The 22,892-nt window shown below is 39.4% G+C and overlaps 1 protein-coding gene across 1 annotated transcript; it reads right to left on the bottom strand.

The window, feature by feature from the left end:
* Window positions 1-2,195: 2,195 nt before the first annotated feature.
* On the bottom strand, window positions 2,196-3,499 carry LOC307119454 (putative nuclease HARBI1; the record flags this gene model as incomplete). Its single annotated transcript, XM_079805728.1, has 4 exons — window positions 2,196-2,566; window positions 2,672-2,783; window positions 2,880-2,995; window positions 3,067-3,499. 4 exons carry the CDS (start codon window positions 3,497-3,499, stop codon window positions 2,196-2,198), a joined length of 1,032 nt encoding a protein of 343 aa, XP_079661854.1.
* Window positions 3,500-22,892: the final 19,393 nt, after the last annotated feature.

Below are 22,892 nucleotides of genomic sequence, written 5' to 3'. Positions count from 1 at the left end.
ATGGCTGAGAAAGGCTTCACACAGGCCTCCATTGGCATTCAGTACATTGACACTTCCAAGATCCATGAAAGGCACTTAAAACGTCGTTACAAAGTCTATCTCACCACAGTGGCTCTACAATAATCATACAATGCGACGACAATAGTTTTTGTGCGCAAAAAAAAATCAAAATAACACCTTTATCCAACTTGTTCTCGACTTCCGTGTGTGCCTCCACGACGCATGCGCGAGAATATGACGCAGATCCGGCGTTCGGACATATGACCCAGAAGCGATTTGTTTACGAGCAGAGGAAGACGCGCGTGTCTAAGCTGTTGGATTCTACATTGATCGTGCTTTAGGTCTCGGCGTAGTGCTCAAAATGGGGTTAGAGTGAGCATTTCATGGAATCCCGAGCCCCGGCGCTACGTCATATTCTCGCGCATGCGTCGTGGAGACACACGCGGAAGGCAATAACAAGCTGGATAAAGGTGTTCTTTTGATTTTTTTTTGCGCACAAAAACTATTGTCGTCGCATTGTATGATTATTGTAGAGCCACTGTGGTGAGATAGACTTTGTAACGACGTTTTAAGTGCCTTTCATGGATCTTGGAAGTGTCAATGTACTGAATGCCAATGGAGGCCTGTGTGAAGCCTTTCTCAGCCATCAGCTTTCAACTAAAATATCTTCATTTGTGTTCCGAATATGAACGGAGGTCTTACGGGTGTCCAACGACATGAGGGTGAGTAATTAATGACAGAATTTTCATTTTTGGGTGAACTAACCCTTTAAGGATCAGTTGAGCTACTCTGGATGAAGCATTATCATATTTACTGTTATTACCTTCACAATTCATAATCAAAGAGCCATGTTTGCAGTTGTGCCACCCTGACATTTAAGAATATACAAATTGTGAAGTTTTAAAACTAACGTTACTGATATTTGTAAAATGTGTTTATATGAAAGGTTTCAAACCTAAAATTACACCAAAGTATTTAGTTACGAATTTTTTTTATCAACACACCATTTCAAACAGTTTTCTGAGTCTGTTTATTTGTTTGGACAGTTGTACCACCTGGGGCCTATTGCACAAAACTAGGATAAGGGATTAAGCCGGGATATCTTGGTGATCCTGGCTCAATTTATCCATGATCCGGTTGCACTAAAGCTGGATAGGGTGGCAGTTGGATGTTATGGTATAAATTACCATGGAGATTTATTCTGTGGAGCTAGCCTGCTCCAGACCAGGCTAAATTCCAGGATCTATTTAATCTCATCCCTTATGTCAGTCAGCAGTCACCACTAACGGAAACCAATAGTTATTCCACTGCCCACTATACATTGTTATCACATATAACTAGACCCACTGTCATTATTTAAACTTTCAGATCATTAATTTCAATAATTTTGGATAAATTATGATTTTTAGATGATGCTGTCATAAGATAATTTACAGTTTCCCATAGACTATAAGGCTATATATAAAATTATAGAATATTAGGGCCACAGAGGAAAAAAAGAAAATTCACAGACTTCGAGAATGAAGTTATAATATTGTAACCCGCTGTTTTAGAGGAGGACAGTTGTTAAAATGACAGCTGTGGGGCATTTCATGGAATTGTTCTTCAGTATGGTTTCACAAACAAGGACATACTTAATCTTTTGGCACATCAGCATCACATTGTCATAAGTATCAGGACTGTAAAAAGTATATGCATGTTTTCCGCAGAAAGAACCAGCCTCATGTATATATATGACTTTTTTCCTTCTTCCTCAGTGTGGCCCTAATACACGGTCGTATAAAATACACATTCCATATAAATATAAAAACACAAAGTGTAACATTATGTTCCTTTATTGAATAAGGATAAAACAAAGCAGGTAAACCATCAGCTCCTTTCGAAACTGAAGTCACACAGTGACTCTACAAGATGGAAAGCACAGAATCAAAGCATTTACAACAAAAGGATAACACATTCAAAGGTCTGTATATAACACACCCCGCATGTCTGCACACTGAAATAAATGCAGGACAAATCCATACACATCAACTGAACAGACAAATGAATGCAGTAGCCTCCCTGCAAGCTTGTATTACACACAGTATACAGCACAAACATCATAAGAGGCCAAATCAATAAAAAAATTATAAAAATGTAACCCAAATTCCTCTGCCACCGCAGGACATATTTAACCAAAATTGAAAGCAAACATTCTAGCTAAAATAATTCAACACATATTGGTCCCTCAGCAGCCGACCACTGTCGTCATCAGGGAAGATTGCCGGATTGTCCCAGTCCATGGCTGGTGGCACTCTGGGGGCCCTCTCCTTCCTCAGGCAGGCCACATTGTGGAGGACAGCACAAGCCACAGTAATGTCACATGCCCTCACAGGGCTGACCCTTAATTTGTGAAGGCAGTGAAAGCGTGCCTTCAGGAGGCCAAAGGTCATTTCAACTCTGGCCCTGGTCCTGGCATGGGCATGGTTGTAGGCCTGCTGTGCTTCCTGGGGGTCTGTGAAAGGTGTCAGGAGAAAAGGCTGGCAGCCATACCCCCTGTCTCCCAGCAACACACCAGAGAATTCACCTGTGAACACAAAATCTCATCATTACTACCTCATAAACAGTGATATTCTTGACACAGTCATGATGTAAAAAGTGGTTATTAATAGGGGTTGTATGTGTGGCTCACCTTGTGATAGGCGCTGATAGATTTCAGAGGCCCGAAAGATTCTGGAGTCATGGACTGAGCCAGGCCATTTTGCCACAACATTGCTGATCACACAGTCAGCATTGCAGACCATCTGAAATCATAAGATGAGGAATATTAAACCAATCAATGCACATCACTGGCAATGCACAGTGTTCATCAATGGACAATATCAAAAAGTTATGCTCACCTGAACATTAATGCTGTGAAAGGATTTCCTATTCACAAAATCTGCCTCATGGGCACCTGAGGGGGCTTTTATCCTTATGTGTGTGCAGTCCAGTGCACCAATGACATTGGGGAAACCTGTCACACAAAGTAATGAGTATCCTACTACGGGTGTTAACAGTTGTCCTGTAATTTGTAGATCCTCTTACCTGCAATCCTATAGAATTCCTCTTTGATGTCACAGAGTCTTCTGTGGGGAGGGAAGGAGATGAAGACATCTGCTAATGCTTTGATAGCCAGACACACACTCCTTAGTGTGCGGCAAATTGTGGCCTTGTTCAGCTGTTCTGCATCCCCAACGGAGTACAGGAAGGCTCCACTAGCAAAAAAGCGCAAGGCCACACAAACCATTTGCTCCACACTCAGTGCATAGCTCCGTGCGGTGCGGTGCTTAATCCTGGGACCCAGCAGTCTGCACAGATACCTGATGCCATCTGCAGAAAACCTGTATCTTTCATATAGATGGTCATCATGATAGGCCAGTGGGTCCAACCGGTCCCTGAAGACCCTCTCTCGCCTGAAGGCTCTCCTGAGCACAAGTGCTTCTTCATCCACCACATCTCGCAAGAATGGGCACGCCATTGTCAGAGCAGAAAGGAAACACCATTTTGGCCCTTCATATAGGCTAGTGGCCACACCTGGCGCTGGGGGGTGCCTTATAACGATGCTTATTTCAATTCAAATTCAATTCAATTCAAATGTATTTGTATAGCGCTTTTCACAATACACATTGTTTCAAAGCAGCTTTACAGAAAGTGCATTTCATAAATGTACATTGAAAAATGTTAGAAAGAGAATGTTAAAGAAAAATGTTAGAATAAGTTAATCAATCGTGTATTATTTTAGGCCATAACACTGGCGTCGAGTCGTCTCATCACAGGTGTTGTTATTTGTACTGATTGCTGGGGAAAATAAAAAAAAACAACTAAAAGATGCCGCTGGTCCTGTGTGCTCACAATGGGAGCTCATATGTCATGGCTCACTTGACTTAACCTTATATTTTTTATTTTAAAGATGTGTCATCTTCTTGGAGCTGGGGGAGGAAAGGAGAATAATGATTAATACATTTGTTACAGGTAGCATATAGTGTACATTGAAGGCATAACTCACCTCCCGCTCAAGTTTTTTTATTTCAAGGTCCAGTTTCCTAACTGTCCTCTTTTTTATTTCGGCCTCCAAATCAAGATTTTCCATCTTTTTCTTCTTGTACTGCATGTCTATATCTGCCAGTTCTATTTGGCGCCGGAGGTGGTTGCCATACAACTGTCTGATAGCTTGTGAGGTCTGTGAACACAATACAATTAGCGCAGCGGGAATTTGGCACGATGTAGTGTCCTTCCATTAATACGCACTATGTTGCCAGGCTGGCTTTCCCACTGTACAGCATCTGGGTCCTATTACAGAAATGAGATTTTGTGATTTTGTGTGGGCTCCAAATGATAACTCCTCACCATTGTAGACTAAATAGTACTTTCACAGGCTTGACATGATACCTCATGCCTTCTTGAATCCAGAGAGATGGTCTCCTCATCATCATCATCGCCGTCATGTGCTGTTGCTGCTGCTCTGTGGCCTTCACCCTATCACATTTAATTGGATTCATATTGAAGCTAGAAGACAAGACATGCCAGGCCTACAGTATGCCTTTGATGGAGTACTCACTGGATCAGCATCGTCTGGTGCTTGTGCTGGTGGCTCTAACAGTAACACAGTGCTGCCAGACACTGCAAGGCAATAGGCAAACCAAAGTCAGACAGTCCAAATGGATTCAATATGAATGTGGTTGTGTCCCATGTAGAGATGGAAGGACATACCTTGTATGAAGTGGGTGGCATCTTGGGAGGGACCTATGCTTGTCTCTTTCCCCCCAGGGATCCCCTCCAACACGGGCCTGCCTTTATTTAGCTCCAAGGCCATGTCCTCTGCTGGGGTGAGGTCAGCTTTTGGTGACCCACCACCCGTGCCTTGTCTGTGGGTATTCTTTTTCACTGCTAAAACAGTACAGACAATGTGTGAGCAGCCACCTTCTGGGTACAATATATGCTTGTGCATTGTTAAGTATTAGTCAGGGCCCTTACCATTCTGGAGAATGTTCTTGTATTTGATTTTGACTTGCTGCCATGTCCGTTTTGGCCCAGTCATGTTTAATCTACATCACACACACACGAAAAAAGATACTTTCTTTATCACACAAGAACATTCAATGGAGTCAGTGAGCAAGCGACTTTGACTCCTTTGAAAGGCGCTATATAAATTAAAGTGATTATTATTATTATTATTATTAGCTCATCTATTTATTCAATTCATTTTTATTTTATGTATAGCGCAATCACAATTGTTTCATTGTTTCAAAGCAGTTTTACATTAATAAAAGCAGGAGAACACAGAAAAATCGGTGGACAACATAAGAAGCACAGTACAACGGCTTCTAAAATTAAACCGTACTACTGAGCGTAGTAATAATGTAAGGCTTTGATAATAATTTATCAAAGCCTTATACAGTGTGATGGAGTTACTTTACACAATTTAACTCATATCTGCAGTCCATGTAAATAAATTCAACTGTTTCATAATCAGAGTACAACTGCGTTTTTGGAGATGTGAATAAACTATTTGGATTGTAATTGTGATGTTTCAGCGGAGCGGTGAGTGTGTAATTGTGCACTACTTACACATTCAGGCGGTCTGCAATACTTTGCCACGCTTTTTCCCTTTGTTTTATCACTGTGGCGGTGTTGCCTTTCTTCTTAATTATATCTTTTACCTCCTCGTATGCCTCCATGAGGATTTGTGCCTCCGACGGGGAAAAGTACGCTGCTCTGGTTGCCATGGTGAATCAGCGAATCTGTGATCGGTGGCAGGTCTATTTGAGTGAGCCGTGAGCGCGCACCTATCCAGGATTGGTTTCACCTGGCTTGATGAATCCGTGTCTGCTCATCCTGGCTTGGTGTTTGTGCAACCAATTAAGCCTGGACGCACCTGTTTTGGCTTCATTGAGCTCAGCTCAGTCATTTATCTTGGATGTCTTAATTCTACTTTTGTGCAACAGGCCTCAGGAGATAAAAAAGGTTCATTAAATGGGATTGGGATGTTGTCTTTTATTCTGGACGGCAAGGGCAGTGATTGCATGTATTTTGCAGTATTAAACATGTATTTATATCGATTTCATCAGGCTCCGAAAATTCCTCAAAAAGAACACAAAGAATGGCCTTCTCGGCTGCCATAGTTACAACTCTTGCGTCACCAGAACAGGGTGTTCAACGCAGCACCGTTTCCCTTTAAAACACCTTTTGCAACGTTTTGTCGGGGCTGAACGCAGCCCAGGTTAGATTCACAGAGTAACGGCCCCAGGGACAGTTGTGGTAAAAAAATAAAACATATCCCTTTACATGTGTAGGGGGAAAATAAATTGTTATAAATTGAAATTTTTTTTATCAATTATAAGAAATTGGGATCTATTGACTTATTTGGGGAATTCCTGAAAGAATCGTCTAATAAATGTTTAATGAGAACATCTATAGACTATAGTCTATTACTCAAATTAGGGATGCACCGAAATGAAAATTCAGGGGTTTTGAAACCAAAATTGAAACTAATATTAATGATTTCTTGTTTTAAATTTGTTTTTTTTATAATTGTATTATTATTATTATTATTATTATTATTATCTAACTTTTTAATTAGTAATTAGTAGTGAGAAGACACAAAAAAATTAAGTGACTGCATTGTGTTATTGCTTAAATATTTTTTTAACTCTCAATGAACTGTATTATTAACTTACCATTGTGTTAGTAAATGTATTACAATAATACTTTCAACTCTGAATTTGGCAATATTGTTAATAGATTTTTTCCTAGGTAAATTTCTATGCACGTCTGTGATTTTAGACAACAGTTTATGATCGGGACTTTTATTTTGGCATCTACGTGTGACATCATAAGGCCGCGCCGACCGATGTAGGATCGTAAAGCCATGTGAATCAATAGTAACCACTGCATGAAAAGTGGGATTTTCGACCCAGTAAACGCCTGTAGACTACCGGAAATCTCAAAAAATTTCGGCAGTTTTCGACAATTTAGAGGCAGCGAACGTCGCGATCGTCTGTGCCACAAATTGTCGTAAACGAACCATGACGTAGGTGGAGAGCCCCCCGCGGAGAGACCGCGCGGAGGTGCGATGCCTCTAAATAGCATATGAATAGCAGCGAAACCAGAGAGTCAACGGCCAGACTTGAATTTACTCACTTAGTATTGGCTGAGGCCACTACTTTTAAACAAGAAAAAGCTCTCGTGATTGGTTGGCAGATCACTGCAAACCAATCATTATTGGTCCCCCTGGCTCATTATAAATGTAAACCCCAATAATAATAATAATAATAAATATATAATAAATATATAATTTATGTTGTAATAATTTATGTTTTATATTAATGTTATTGTGCTATGAAGTATTCATACCATCAAGGAATATATGGGAAATTATACGGACCGTGCCGTTTATTCAAAGAAAGAGCTTTACTGTTAAACACACAACTATGTACAGTGCAGCTGTAATGTCTCTTATGTTGTCCTCCAAAAATGTCAAAAAGAAGCGGCCAATACTCACATTGACAAAAAAACGGATCTAATATAATAAATCTTACCCTTTTTCTTCTTGATCGACTCCGAGCTAAACTTCGCAGTTTCCGCCTGCGATGTAAGTTCAGGTTGTTTGTATCTGAAGCTCCGGCGTGTCGATTCATAATACGTCTTACAGGCAGCTGGAAAACAATTACATGAGACTGGTATTAATAAAAACAGTCACGGTAAAATTAAACAAGAAATGAGAAAAACATTAGAAGTTATACTTACACACAATGTCGTCATGTTCAGCGGTTAAATCTGGACTCGCGGAAATCGCTCCAAGCAGAAAAGAGGTCACGGCTTCGTTATGAGGCGAGGATAGTCTGTGTAAACAAAATGTGCAGTTTTAAGCTCGGATCTATTAACGCATCCATTTGCTTATTCAGCTGAATAAAAGCATATTCTTTAAATCGTAACGTTACATTACCCATGCTGTGGTTCATAGCGCCTGCAGTTTACCTCAAAGTTGTGAAGATGAAGACAGCTGAAAATTTGTCTAAAAAGTTAGCCGCATGCAGAGGAGTTGAAGGGGAGCTGAAGGCGAAACGGCGTCCTGTCATTGTTGATCACGAAAAAGCAAAGCAGCAAAAACACAGGAAATGTATTAAAAAAAAAGAGTCCAAGGGCCCGTCCACACGGAGACGCGTATCACTGTATACTGTATACATTTTTTATCGTATTGTCGTTTCGTCCACACGGATCCAGCATTTTGGGAGACTGAAACCGCTATTTTTCGAAACCGGGTCCTAAAGTGGATAAATCTGAAAACGACACCCTTGCGGTTTCGTATATACAGTCAATCCGTATATTTTGTGAAACGATGATGTCATCACACCACGTCCTGCGCAGGGAAGACTTGAAGCGATAAAAGTACGGGCACTGGGCATGCGCACATCAATACTGCGTTGTTTAATTACTGTATTTGCATTATTATAAGGGTATGTTTAGGGTTGGGATAGGTGTATGTGTTAATAAAACACATCTGGTAAGTAGCAAATTTATTTATTATTTTATTGTGAGATTTTACCTCACCTCCGACTGTTGCCGTACCCCTTCTAGCCACAATTCTTCTTCTCCGTTTTTAGTGTATTTCTGTGGCAGAATTACAGTGCCACATACTGGCCTGGCATGTATACTACATAGTTTTGAGCCGTTTTCATGCTCTTGTGTGTACGCTGATATTTCTTGAAACGAGGGAAAAAAAAGATCGGATAGGGAAAGTTCTGGCTTCGTGTGGACATGGCCCAAAACACGTCTGTTTAAAGCTCGTCTTCAAGTTTTGTACGCGTCATGGCCATGACCTCGCACGTGAAGTATTGTCAAGTATCGTCAAGAAATGTATTAAATTAACAAGAAAATGAAACAAAGAATGTTAAGAGGTGAATAAAAAAAAAATGTTGATGTATTTTGGCTGTATGTGTGCGCGTGTGTGTGTGTGTATGTGTGTGTGTGTGTGTGTGTGTGTGTGTGTGTGTGTGTGAGAGAGAGAGATAGAGAATCACAAGAGTCAGGAAATCAGTCCACAGAGGGGCTTAATTTATCCCTATATTCTTCAACCTCATTGAGGTTTCAGACCACCAAGGAGCTCCAGAAAAAAACAATTATATTTATTTTCACTTTATTTAAGTTAATGGGTGTGGCAAAAGTGCTTCAATTACATATAGGCATAACACCGTAACTTTTTATTTTGTGTGTATTTTTTTTTTTACATAATATTGGTAATTGCTAATGACATACAGAGTAATTAATCTACTCTGTTTGCCCGGACAAGTTGAATCTACTTAAAAAATTGGAGCAAACTGGTTGCCCTAAAAATTTAGGAATGTGAACTAAAACGAGTACATTTAACTTAAAATGTTTTAGTTAAAAAAATTCAGAACCTAGATAAAACTCCCCCTGCTGCTACTCTGATTTGCATTTGTGTAGCTCACAGCATGTTCATTTACATGTTAAAGCCTCCCCTAGAATTAAGGGGAGGGGGGGGGGGGGGTCATGGGGGGACAACTGCCAAGCAAGGCCCACGTCAATTTCCGACAATTTACGGCAGTTTTCGGTGTTGCCTGCAAATTGCCGTGCACAGTCGTAAACCTGAAGTTCCACGGCAATCTACAGTGCCACATACTGACGAAAATCCCACTTTTCATGCAGTGATTGGTATTAGATTTAATCGATTATGGTCATACATTTGTAGAGCAGGGTTTCATTGTATTTTTAGATTTCTACAAAGCTTTCGATTCAGTAGAACATCCCTTTATTTTAGAAACTCTAAACCTTTTTGATTTTGTACAGAATTTTACCAATCTAATTAGTCTACTACAATGAAATAAACAGCTGTGTATCTCTGGAGCATGGCACATGTTCACGATTCACAGTCAAGAGGGGCATTAGACAGGGATGCAACAGCTCGCCTTTATTATTTGTATTGGTTGCTGAATTGCTGTCTATCATGATTAAAATTAATAAATCAGATGGCTTTAACATCATGGGAAAACACATCATCTTAAGTCAGTTTGCTGACGATACGACTTTATTTCTAAAAGATGAAAGGCAGATCTCCACAGCATTAGATTCAATCAGTCAATTCTTGAAAGCATCAGGTGTTACTTTGAACATTAATAAATGTGAAATTCTTGCTTTACACAATCAACCGGCTCGTTTAATTGAGAATATACAGGTTAAAACAGGAGTCAAATATTTGGGCATTACGATCACCAGACATAAAGAAATAAGGGAAAAAGAAAACATTCTTAGAAATATTGATAAATGTAAAGCAATATTGAACTCATGGTTACAAAGGGATATAACTATTTTCGGTAGGGTTTTATTATCCAAGATGGAGAGTGTATCGAGAGCTATTTACCCTGCCTTTTCATTAGAAATTTCAGATATGATCAAATTATTTAACAAGATAAATTTCAACTTTATTTGGAAGGATAAATGCCATTGCATTAGAAAAGCTGACATGATTAAGAGTATTGAAGAGGGTGGAATGAATATCATAGATTTTTCTGTCATGAATGGTGTACTAAAACTGAAATGGTTGAAATCCTTTTGTCAAAAAGATTCTTTTTGGTTTAGCATCCTAAATGCAATTTTCAAAAAGATGAGTGGAATTGATTTTCTATTACGTTGTGACTATGATTTATACAAACTACCTGTAAAATTATCTGATTTTCACCAACAAGTTCTTCTGTACTGGAACCTAATGTTTAAACATAACTTTACACCACATAATACACCTTTGTGGAACAACAGATATATTCTGAGTAATAGGAAATCATTGTTTCTCGGTACTTGGATGGAAAAAGCTATATGGACAGTAAGTCATTTGATGGATAATTTTGGTAATTTGCTGTATTATAGTGACTTCTGTGATAAATTTAGCTTCAAATGCCCAATTAGAGAATACAATAAAGTGATAAAGGCTATCCCAGCACCCGTGAAAACAATGATTCAACAGTTTGTAATATACTCTAACTCTCGATCAGAAATTAGATCACTTTGTATTGAAGGTATTCATTTAAATAGCAAACAATTTACAAATAAGTTTATTAGAAATGTATTATCGAAACAGTATTATCCTAATCAACTGAAAATAAAATATGTTTTACAAGATTTTAGTGGGGAAGAGGCAAAAAAAAAAATAAGGAAGAGATACTTGTCATACCCAATTCTTCCCAAAGCCAAAGAAGTGACATTTAAAATCCTGAACGATATTTAATCATCCAACTCCTTTCTGCATGAGAGATTCAATTGGGATAACAATTCATGTGGATTTTGTGAGAAAGACATTGAAACGGTAGAACATATTTTCTTTCAGTGTGAATTTGTAAAGGAATTTTGGCTTTCATTTCAAAGTTGGATCCAATCTATATTAATACATCCTTTGAATGTGACCTCAATTAAGTTGGAGTGTTTATAAATGATAAAAATTTAGAATTTTTGATAAATAACCTGATTGTGTTAGGCAAACACTTTATCCACAGATGTAAGTATCTGAAGGTCAAACCCCATTTCACTGGTTGGAAGAATGATTTGAAGTTATTTGCAAAATCTCTTAAATGGATGATGGACAGAAATGCCCTGAAACTTTCTTCTGCTTTGAACTTGTATATGTTGTTAGATTAAGACCCTCAGACTCCCTTTTATTTATTTTTTATTTATTTTTTATTTGTGTTTTTATGTTTGGTTTTATTCAGTTTTTCTTTAAATGCTGTATCAAAACGGAAAAAAATGTATTTATGATTAAATGCCTTAAATGTTGTATTTGAACAATCTATAATAAAATAATAAAAAAAATAATAAACTAGCGCTAGCCTAGCTAGCACGACTAGAGGGTGGGACCTGAAAAAAAAACATGTATGAACTCTGCTTTATTAACTCATACACTCTTTTAACGTGTTTGTTTTTATCACATCTGTCACTGTTTTAAGTTTAATATAGGGATTATCTTGTAAAAAAAAATAGTAGACAGACATTTCTCTGCACTTCTATGATTGTAGACAGCAGTGTGTGAACAGGACTTTTATTTTGGTGTGGTGATGTGACGTCATAAAGCTGCGCCACGCTCCTGCATCTGTTGTGATTCGGCTGAAGAAAGGTTTGTTTAAAGAATTTAATCTGTTTAAATCTATAGAAACCGTTCAATGATAAATTTTTTTTACAAGCAATGTGAAAATAGATTATTCACTATTGAATGTAACATTGTAATGCTTTAACTAACTTTAATGAAGGATATTTTGTGTGAGTAAATCGCATCCAGACCAGTAACAGAAAAGCTGCGTCTCATTTCTCTCCCTCTATCGTGAATCAGTTCATCATAAACACGAGTTCAGTCTCTGGTGAGTAATGATGGAGAAACTGAACTTTTCGAATCTCCGAATCAATTGAATCAAATACTTTGCAAAATGATTCAGTGATTCGATTCACGACTCGTGTTGCTCAAACAGTGTAAATGAACGAGAACAAACACTAACATGTGTCATGACAACTTTAACAAACTGCTAAAGGGCTCATATTTAATTCATTAGATATGAAATGTAGATCATAAATGGCATGGTGTGTCTATACCTGTATCTGTAATCCATTAACTCTCTCTGACTCTCTTACCAGTGACTGAACTTGTGAACTAGAGCTGATTGAGACACTCTCAGAGATTTAGTTTTGATTTATTTTCCTTTCTGTTAATTATTCTTATCTTAAACAGGACAAACACAAAGATAAACTTTGGGTGGAGCGACTGAGATCCATGTGACACACTATTATAATTATGGCGTTTATTAAAGAGGAGACTGAAGACATGAAGATTGTGTTTATTAAAGAGGAGAGTGAAGACATGAAGATTGTGTTTATTAAAGAGGAGAGTGAAGATGTGAAGATTGAAGAAACATTGAGAGTGAAGCATGAAGAAACAGAGGAACAAACAGGTTGGTGTCATTCTCAAAGCTGAACTTAGTCATTTGACCCACAAAAGTATAATCATACAGCGACTTAATCCTGAAGTAGCCTAAACAAAACAATTATTTTGTGTTTTAAAACGTAATATCTACTATATATAAGTCTGTCCGAATGCGTATGTCTGTGATTGCTGATGTTGTATTATCCTAACACTTCTCCTGCTATTTTTTGACCTACCTGAGCTACCGTTTGCACACCAGTCTTCAGCATCCTTTCATTTAGTTTAATAATAATAATATTACAAATGTTTTTTTTAGCGCCTTTCAAGAACCCAAGGTCCCTTCACAAAGTAGTACAATAGTACAATTAATTGACAAACAAAGTTACTGTCAGCCTGCTTATTATTACAATCAAACAAGCAGATGGAGACAACAAATGACTACAGATAATGAACATAAGTTGAGAGCTACGGAATCGAGCGCGAGCGCAATACAGAGAAAGGCGGTAAAGAGTGCAGTGTGTCTGTGAAGGAGAGCTGTGAGGGCACGGATGACGGCACAAAATCTCTATTAATTCACGCATGCAGTATAATCTAATGTTTAGTTTAAATCACTGAATCGCTATTGAATCGCAATTAATTTGATTCTAAGCTTTTTAAATCGATTATTGTCTGAAATCAACGATTCAAAAATTCATCCATCGATGCATCAAGAAAACGAGTGAGTCGTTATACCCCTAAAATGAGGCTGTCAGGTTTTTTTAAATCTTTTTTTTAATTTTTGTATCTGTTGGTATTTGATATGAGACTCAACTAATCTCAGCGATTCTCCATGTGTGATCCTCGGAGAGTCTTTGGCCACTCAGACTATCCTCCTCACCATGCATTATAGGGATAGTTCACCCAAAAATCACCCTCAAGCCAACCTAGGTGAATTTATGATTCTTCTTCCAGATGAATACATTCTTATTTATATTAAAGGTGTCATGAACTGGTCAATTTATGACGTTTGTGGAGTTTTTTACATTCAAAAAGATCATAATGAATAAGTAATAGGCTATTTTCTGCCTTGGTTTTGAGGCTCTCTCTCTCCTGGAACGCTTGGTTTTGATGGGCGTGCTACATTGAAGACCTGGAAGTAAACGCCCACAGCTTTGATTGGATTACAGTTTTGCATATTATAATGAGCTTCGGCTCTTCAATCAGTACATGTGGAATTGTTTTGAAAACGTGTGGAGAAACGGCAAACTGAATGATTCGCCCAGTGTTCACAAAATGTCTTTATCAAAAAAACAATGATTTATCGCTCATCCACCCGCAATTTATTGGAATGTTATTTTTTATTGGCCCGCCTGATTGGTGGATTTAACCGCAAACCGCATCACACGCACGCACACACACACACACACGCACACACACACACACACACAAACACACACACACACAGTGCATCAGGAAAACGTCACTGCAGAAAAATCAGCATGTTCAAAACTTCCTCGATTGTATTTTTTCTTCAAATAAGTCAAGAGAATAAACAATACACATCAAGAAAGGAATGTTATTTCACTATTTAAGAAGCCCATCGGGCAGGCCGGGGATACATTTCGAGTCAGTGGGTGGGGCTACAGAATTAGGCATTCGTCTTCTGTTGAGGTGGCGTTTCACTGCACTCTGATGTCACAGGGAGGCACATTCACAGATCAATCATTTGCTGAGCGAGCTGTCAATAAAAGCTTTTCTTTGACTAACAAGGAAGTTTTCAGCTCTGAAACTTACAGGATATTCTTATATTACCATGACCTTTTATATATCAAAAGGTCAAGGGAAAGTTGAGCTATCAATTCATGACCCCTTTAAATCCCTAGGTGTATGAGCTGTTTTGGGGCCCTTTAGAAGTTTTGACATGCTCTGACATTTGTGTTTTTTTTCTCAGTTGCTTATAAACACATTAATGTAAGCAACATGTATGCACATGCTTGTATTTTTGAGAGAAACATGTTTATGGTTTTTGAGAAAACCAAAAAAAATATTTTAAAATTAAGGCCTCAAAACACAAAAGATATGTGTCCACAAGACTTTTGACTAATGGGTGTATTTGCCTTTTTGCTTCAAACTGATGTGAGAATCATTGAGCCTACTCATTCACATAAAAAAATACACTGATTTAAAATTTGTAAGACAAATCCTGTATGTGATGAGGCGATGATAGCTCATGAATAATGCTGGAATCTCACCTGAGAGGACAAAATAACATAATAGCCTGCATAAGGAGCTGCATAAGGAATGAGCTTCAGTTACCTGTGTGACTGAGAGCAGCAGGACAAAGGACATATATTTTATATTATATATATTATATATATACTTATCTTGATTTAAGAATGTTTAAAGGGTAACTTCAGTGATTTAGCATTAGGCTTTGTATCAGTAGAAACCCGGTAGTATATTCAAATTATGGTACTTTCCCCCCTCATATCCCCCTGAGACGAGAGAATTATGCATTTTATTTCTGGAAAAAAAACATCGTCATTTTGCGTCATCAGAGGATTTTTTGGCCAGAGGCTAAAGACTACAGCCACTAGATTAAGCTGTTCCGCATGTTATCAACCCACCCGTAGGGGAGAGATCTCACGCACAGAATGTAAGACACAGACGGCCATACGGACATTCATAATAACGGAGCAGTGCAGAGTAAAGTGAGTGTTTCAACTTTTCAATTAATTCCTGTGATAGTTTAGGTTCCATATGCGATCTGAAAACGTGCCAGACTGTTGCTTAACGTTACCTCAGCTCTGCTCAGCTCTTCGTGATGAATGAAATCTGACACTGCTGCGTCTGTGCCGTGACTTTCGTTCGGCTCACTCACACTTTATTGAAAAGACACGGTTCAGTTTTTAATTGGAATGTTTATTCTCTAACTGAAAGAAATTATTGTATTACTATTAAGTTCAAAACGATGGTGTACGGAGTGGCCTCTTAGGGCAGTGAAGCAAGTTGCATTCTGGGAGTTGTTGTCTTTCATCCACATGAGACAAAAATACATTTTCTTTTCTCAGTCTAGAAGGCACCAAATTGAAAAATAATTTCATAATTACTGCATAAATGACCCAGTTTAAATACAGAGCTTAATGCAAAATCACTGAAGTAACCCTTTAAATATTTAGACTAGAAACAAGACACAAATTATTAAAAAGAGCATTTTTCTACATTTTTTTGTACTAAAAAAAATTAATAATAAATGCAATTTTTTTTTATAATAAATAACTAAGATTAAGATACAATTAATACAAAATGAAATTCACTGTAAAGAAAGCAATTCACTTTCTACAAAACAAAACTCAATATTTAACTCGATAAAACAAACTTTGATATTAAATAAAAAAAATAACATTAGGCTACAATATTTAAACATCAATATGAAGAAAAATATGTTTGACTGGTACTATATTTACAGCATCTGAGCAGACATTTGCAAATAAAGGCTTTATTGATGTGACACTAGGCTCTTTTACAATAAACACAATATAATCTGTCCAAAGCAGGCCAAATAAATTTTGTCTAAACAGTCTAGCGTGTATGACATCTTAGGTTGCAACAGGATTCATATTTAAACGGTCTTCGTGCGTTTAATATTCACAGATGCTAACAGAATAAACTTAACAGAATAAAGCCTACCTTACAATCAGCCCTGAATCCGTTGCTTTAAGAAATGAACAGCTTTTCATTAGGTGAATTATAGCTCAACATGTCTCAAAACTATGTAGATTAAGTAACGTTACAGCGCTTCACTAGATGTGTTTGAATGAGTTGATGTGTGGGCGTTGATGCGGGGATTGTCAGTATTTGAATCTCAATAGAGCGCGCGATCCGTGGGCGTGGTCGCATTAGCAGATAATGAAGTGGATCGCGGGTGACCAACATGTAACGCTTTTCAAACAGATTACATAAACAGAATATTTGTTTTCGATTCGGTTTATATTGTTTAAAACCTGACATTTCAGCGTTTCTTTAGACATATGTCTCATGTTTGTGAGACAAGTATTCACTAAGCTAGAGTTCCTTTTCTGAAGACTATGTGAATGAACGTCTTTGACAGAGAGTCTGCAGATCGCGCATCATGTGTGTTTTCTGTGTTTTGCAAAAAGCAAAACATTTTGTTTTTATTGTGACTGTACACAAAAAAAAAGAAACTTAACAGATTATAATGATGTATAACACTTGCCTGAATGATAAAAAACGTTATTTGAGTCTCTTTGGCACTGATAAGAAAAAAAGAGAGCCGATCGCCTCGAAAAAAAGCTCAAAAAGACTGCTGTTGAAATCTGAAGTCAGTTTGTTTTGCCGTGTCTGTGTGAATGAGCGAGCGCCGCGGTTTCGTCTACTACTACACGTACTGTTTGTCCAGCATCTGTGGTCTCACTATACAAGAGCACATGAACTTCATCTGTAGTGTCACAGTCACTTAATGAACATTTCACCGTTTAATTTGATAAAACTATTGACATTTGTCATTTCGTATACACAGGAACTCACAGGTCTTCAAGACAACCCATCAAAATAAAAGTTTGGTATAACATGAACGAACAAATATATCACTATTGTAAATTATTAGAGCATACTTTGAATACATAAATAAATAATATACCATTTGTTAAAACACACAAACTCAAAGGTCTTCATTGCAAGCCGGCAAAATAAAAACTATGTCTACCTTTAAATTATTACATACGTTGCACAGTAAAGCAAATGTATTATTATTAATTTTATAATATGTATAATAAATAAATATTCTAAATTATTAGGTTATAATTGATATACCGTGAAACCGTCAAAATCTTGCAATAACAAAAAAACAAACATGATTTTTGGTCAAACCGCCCAGCACTACTCCATAATTTCAACCCAACCCACAAATTTAACCCTAAGTCTTCAGGACTGCTTGAAAATTAAAGGCAGGCGTCTTTCATTTAAAACTTAACCCTGCAAGACAGTGGCCCTTCAGAACCAAAGCTGCCCACCCCGGATCTATAGGATATTATAGGTTATATATCATACTACCCTGTACTCTGCTATTGAAGCTTTAAATGTCTAAATTGTTTTATGTATGTTTTTCGCCCTAGACCTCATGGCATTGAAAAAGGCAAGTCATGAACTTGATGAAAGGGAAGAAGAGTGTATTGTTGTTTGTCTTGTAATAAATTAAGACTGCAACAGATGACAACTGAACTGATGCGCTTTATTCACTCACTCTGCACGTGTGTTCCGTCGTACTTCCCCGTACGGCTTACATCATAAAGTACAGTTTACGTCATCACGTATTACACATATAGATACATTACATCCCCCTTTTTTTTTTTTCTTTTTTTTTTTTTTAGAACTTTAACAACTATCTCAACACTAAATAAGGAATTCACCAACAAGCATTATTACTCCGCTGTGTAATTAAACATTGACTCGGATACCTTAGTCAAGCTAGTGCATTTTATAGTCTTTAAATCTTGAAGGAATTTTAACCTCCCTTCCTGATCTTGTGGTGATGTTTGGATTGATTTTTTCTTCAGTTGAACACTCTTCATGTGTGTCTGGATTTCCTCGTAAATGACGGCCACCTCACTGTCTCTCTTACCCAGCATGCTCCGGTCATTGATATTGGCAGAGCCAATGATGACGGTGTTGTCGTCGGCAATAAGCATCTTGCTGTGCACATATATCAGTTCAGTCACCAGCTTTCCCTCCAGCTCAGCGTGGGTCCTCAGACCCCCAAATGAGATGTAATTCATCCACTGATCACCCATTTCTTTCTTCAGCTGTGAGATAATGCTCGTCGCCAAAGTTCCACGGTCGATACCGCCAGACCCGGTACAGGTCGAGGGGCATGCAGAGGAAAATGAGCAGGTCTGAAAGTGCCATGCTGCAGAGAAGAGCACACACTGAAGCCAGGAACTGAGTGGCCCGGAGTGGACCTCGTCTTCCAGGAGCGCCCTGGCCAGCAGGCCGATTGTTAGCCATGCTGCGACAGCAAGATCCCACTTCTGACACCATGTATAGTTGTTTGTCTTGTAATAAATTAAGACTGCAACAGATGACAACTGAACTGATGCGCTTTATTCACTCACTCTGCACGTGTGTTCCGTCGTACTTCCCCGTACGGCTTACATCATAAAGTACAGTTTACGTCATCACGTATTACACATATAGATACATTACAAAGAGAGAGACCATTATGATAAACACCATGATTTCATGACTGGAGAAAGATCGACACAGGCTAAAAAGACCTGCCAACAGTGTGGAAAGGGTTTTACTGACAAAGGAACCCTTAACAGGCACATGCAAATTCACACTGGAGAGAAGCCTTATACCTGCCAACAGTGTGCAAAGAGTTTCAGAAATAAAGGAAATCTTGACAGTCACATGAGAGTTCACACTGGAGAGAAGCCTTTCACCTGCCAACAGTGTGCAAAGAGTTTCAGAAATAAAGGAAATCTTGACAGTCACATGAGAGTTCACACTGGAGAGAAGCCTTTCACCTGCCAACAGTGTGCAAAGAGTTTCAGAAATAAAGGAAATCTTGACAGTCACATGAGAGTTCACACTGGAGAGAAGCCTTTCACCTGCCAACAGTGTGCAAAGAGTTTCAGAAATAAAGGAAATCTTGACAGTCACATGAGAATTCACACTGGAGAGAAGCCTTACACCTGCCAACAGTGTGGAACAAGTTTCAGAAATAAAGGAGATCTTCACATCCACATGAGAATTCACACTGGAGAGAAGCCTTACACCTGCCAACAGTGTGGAACAAGTTTCAGAAATAAAGGAGATCTTCACATCCACATGAGAATTCACACTGGAGAGAAGCCTTACACCTGCCAACAGTGTGGAAAGCATTTCAGTCGAAAAGCAAACCTTAATGTTCACGTGAGACTTCATACTGGAGAGAAGCCTTTCACCTGCCAACAGTGTGCAAAGAGTTTCAGAAATAAAGGAAATCTTGACAGTCACATGAGAGTTCACAATGGAGAGAAGCCTTACACCTGCCAACAGTGTGGAATGAGTTTCAGAAATAAAGGAGATCTTAAAGTCCACATGAGAGTTCACAATGGAGAGAAGCCTTACACCTGCCAACAGTGTGAAACGAGTTTCAGACATAAAGGAGATCTTAAAGTCCATATGAGAGTTCACACTGGAGAGAAGCCTTACACCTGCCAACAGTGTGGAAAGAGTTTTAACCGACAAGGAAACCTTACAGTCCATATGAGAATTCACACTGGAGAGAATTCACACTCTCTTCACCTGCCAACAGTGTGGATAGTGTCTCAAGCGAAAAACAAACCTTAACAGGCACATGAGAGTTCACACTGGAGAGAAGCCTTACACCTGCCAACAGTGTGAAACTAGTTCCCTTTCATAGGTTCTCTCGACACTGCGAACCGTCGCTATGTGAACCGCCCTCGGTGACCAATCACACTTATTTATTGGCTAGTGACGCTTGGCACCGGCTTAGAATATACGTCATGTATGCTTATATGCAGAGGTGGGTAGTAACGAATTACATTTACTTTGTTACAATTACTTGAGTACATTTTTTGGGTAACTTGTACTTTTAGAGTTTATGTAAAGATGGGTACTTTTACTCTTACTCAAGTACATTTCTAGTGAATTTTCTTTACTTTTTCTTCGCTACATTCGTTGGCGTTCCTCCGCTACTGTAAAATGTTAATAATAATTTTTTTTTAAATAAGTTAATATGATTTGTTCGCAAGTCTCGCGAGATGTTTGAGAGGCTGCTTCGCGAGAGGTGGTTACGCATCACCCCGCGCGCGTTTAGTCGGAAGATGATGGCCGAAGGTGTGTGTGAGCTACGGGAGGCAAAACACCCGTAGCCTCAAGTTCAGTCCATGTTTTCACTCAAAGATGTTAAAACGAATAGTTACATAATGAGATGTATGCTGTGTGCACCAAAACCAACGGACATCTCAGCATACAGGAATTCCAGTTCCAATTCTTGAAAAAACATGTGTCACAATGATGCCATGCCTATATTTAAACACTAATAATGGTAATTTGTTAACTATGGGCACTTTTACCTTATTGTAATACTATTTAACACACTGACCGAGTGTTCTTGATATGCGCTCTTGTGCAAGCAATTACAAATCTTGTGAACCATCGAAACAACACACTGGTACATATCTGTTTCTGTCGTGTTGTTTGCTTTCGTCACATGTTCCTTTGTCTATGTTTCCCGCCACTTTCTCTGTTTCCTTGGTTACCCTCGTTAGTCTAGTTCTGTTCAGCTGTGTTTAGTTATCCTCATCTGTATCACCTGTGCCCCTCGTTAGTCAGTCATCAGTGTTTGTATTTAGTTCCCTCTTGTTCACTCAATTGCTTTGTCCGGTCTACGTTATGTTAGTGCTGTTTGGTGTTCTGGTTAATGTGTAATTAAATAAAGCCTATCTTTGTGGAAGTCCCGAATCGCCTCTTCTCTGCTGCACCTGACATCCGTAACAGAAGACCGTACCGATACAACGAAAGGACTTCTATTTAAAGATGGGTATTTTCCTGTTCCCGCTCTCTCCAGTGTCCCCAGAGGAAGGCAGTTCGGCGGTGGATCGCCTGTGTGGGCTCAGGCAGGACGGTCGCCCGCTGCAGAGGTATGTGGAGGAATTTACTGAGCTTGCTTATCTGGTGAACTGGCCAGATGCACCGCTTAACACGTTTTTTCTGATGGGCCTGGACGAGGACACTATTAGTTTCCTGGAACCTGCCTGTTCCTTTTTCCTAGTCGAGACAATCAACCTGATATTGATCCTAAATTGTTCAGAGTTCGAGATTGTAGAAGAGGTTCCTAAGAATACGTGTCTTCCTCGTCCAGTCCCCTCAGAAGAGCATGCTGCCTGGTCAGTTCACCCTCAGCCAGTTTCCTCCGCAAATCCCTCCAGTGGGCCTGCCGGGAAGATCCTGCCTGTCCCCAAGCCCAGGCGGACGAGGAGGGCTGCCCCCGTCTCAGGTCGTGACGGCCGCTACCACGGCAGATTCACTGGAGCGGTGGTTGATAGACTTTGGGAGCGATCCTACCGCTCCGTGTCTCCTAGATTCTGCTCCAGACTCTCCTGTAACCGCTCCGTGTCTCCTGGATTCTGCTCCAGACTCACCTGTGACCGCTCCGTGTTTCCTGGATTCCGCTCCAAACTTTCCTGTGCCCGCTCCGTGTCTCCTGGATTCCGCTCCAGACTCTCCTGTGACCGCTCCGTGTCTCCTGGATTCCGCTCCAGACTCTCCTGTGACCGCTCCGTGTCTCCTGGATTCCGCTCCAGACTCTCCTGTGACTGCTCCGTGTCTCCTGGATTCCGCTCCAGACTCTCCTGTGACCGCTCCGTTTCTCCTGGATTCCGCTCCAGACTCACCGGAGCGAGGACGCGCCTACCGGGAGGGGGACGACAACCCTTGGTTTAGTGATGTGGTCTCTTCTCTCATTAGACAGAGAAATGTTGCCTGGGCTAAGGCAAAGAAAACAACTCGGTTATTAACATAACCTCGGTTCCCTGAGAGTAGGGAACGAGTCTTGCGTTAGCATAACTTAAAATTTTCCATGTAAAACGCAGTGTAGCTGCACAGTACACCTAGCTGATTGGCTGTGCTGCTGCAACTGCAGGCAACCTATGGCGAGGTGGCTGCGCGGGGGGAGCCAATGAGATGTCTTCTTTGTTCCCGCCCGCAAAGCCCACCTGAATTTGCATAGCGAGCCTATAAAAGGCCCTGCCTCGCCATAGGGACTCAGTTCATAAAATCGACTGAAGCGACACACTGAGCTAGCACTAGCACGGCATGCTAAGTAAGACTCGTTCCCTACTCTCAGGGAACTGAGGCTATGTTAAAGGTCCCATGGCATGAAATTTTCATTTTATGAGGTTTTTCAACATTAATATGAGTTCCCCTAGCCTGAATATTGTCCCCAAGT

The sequence above is a fragment of the Gobio gobio genome (genome assembly GCF_949357685.1).
Source record: "Gobio gobio genome assembly, chromosome: 1".
Lineage (NCBI taxonomy): Eukaryota > Metazoa > Chordata > Actinopteri > Cypriniformes > Gobionidae > Gobio > Gobio gobio.
Note: the sequence above shows the minus strand (reverse complement) of the source record. Positions and strands in the feature narration are given on the sequence as shown.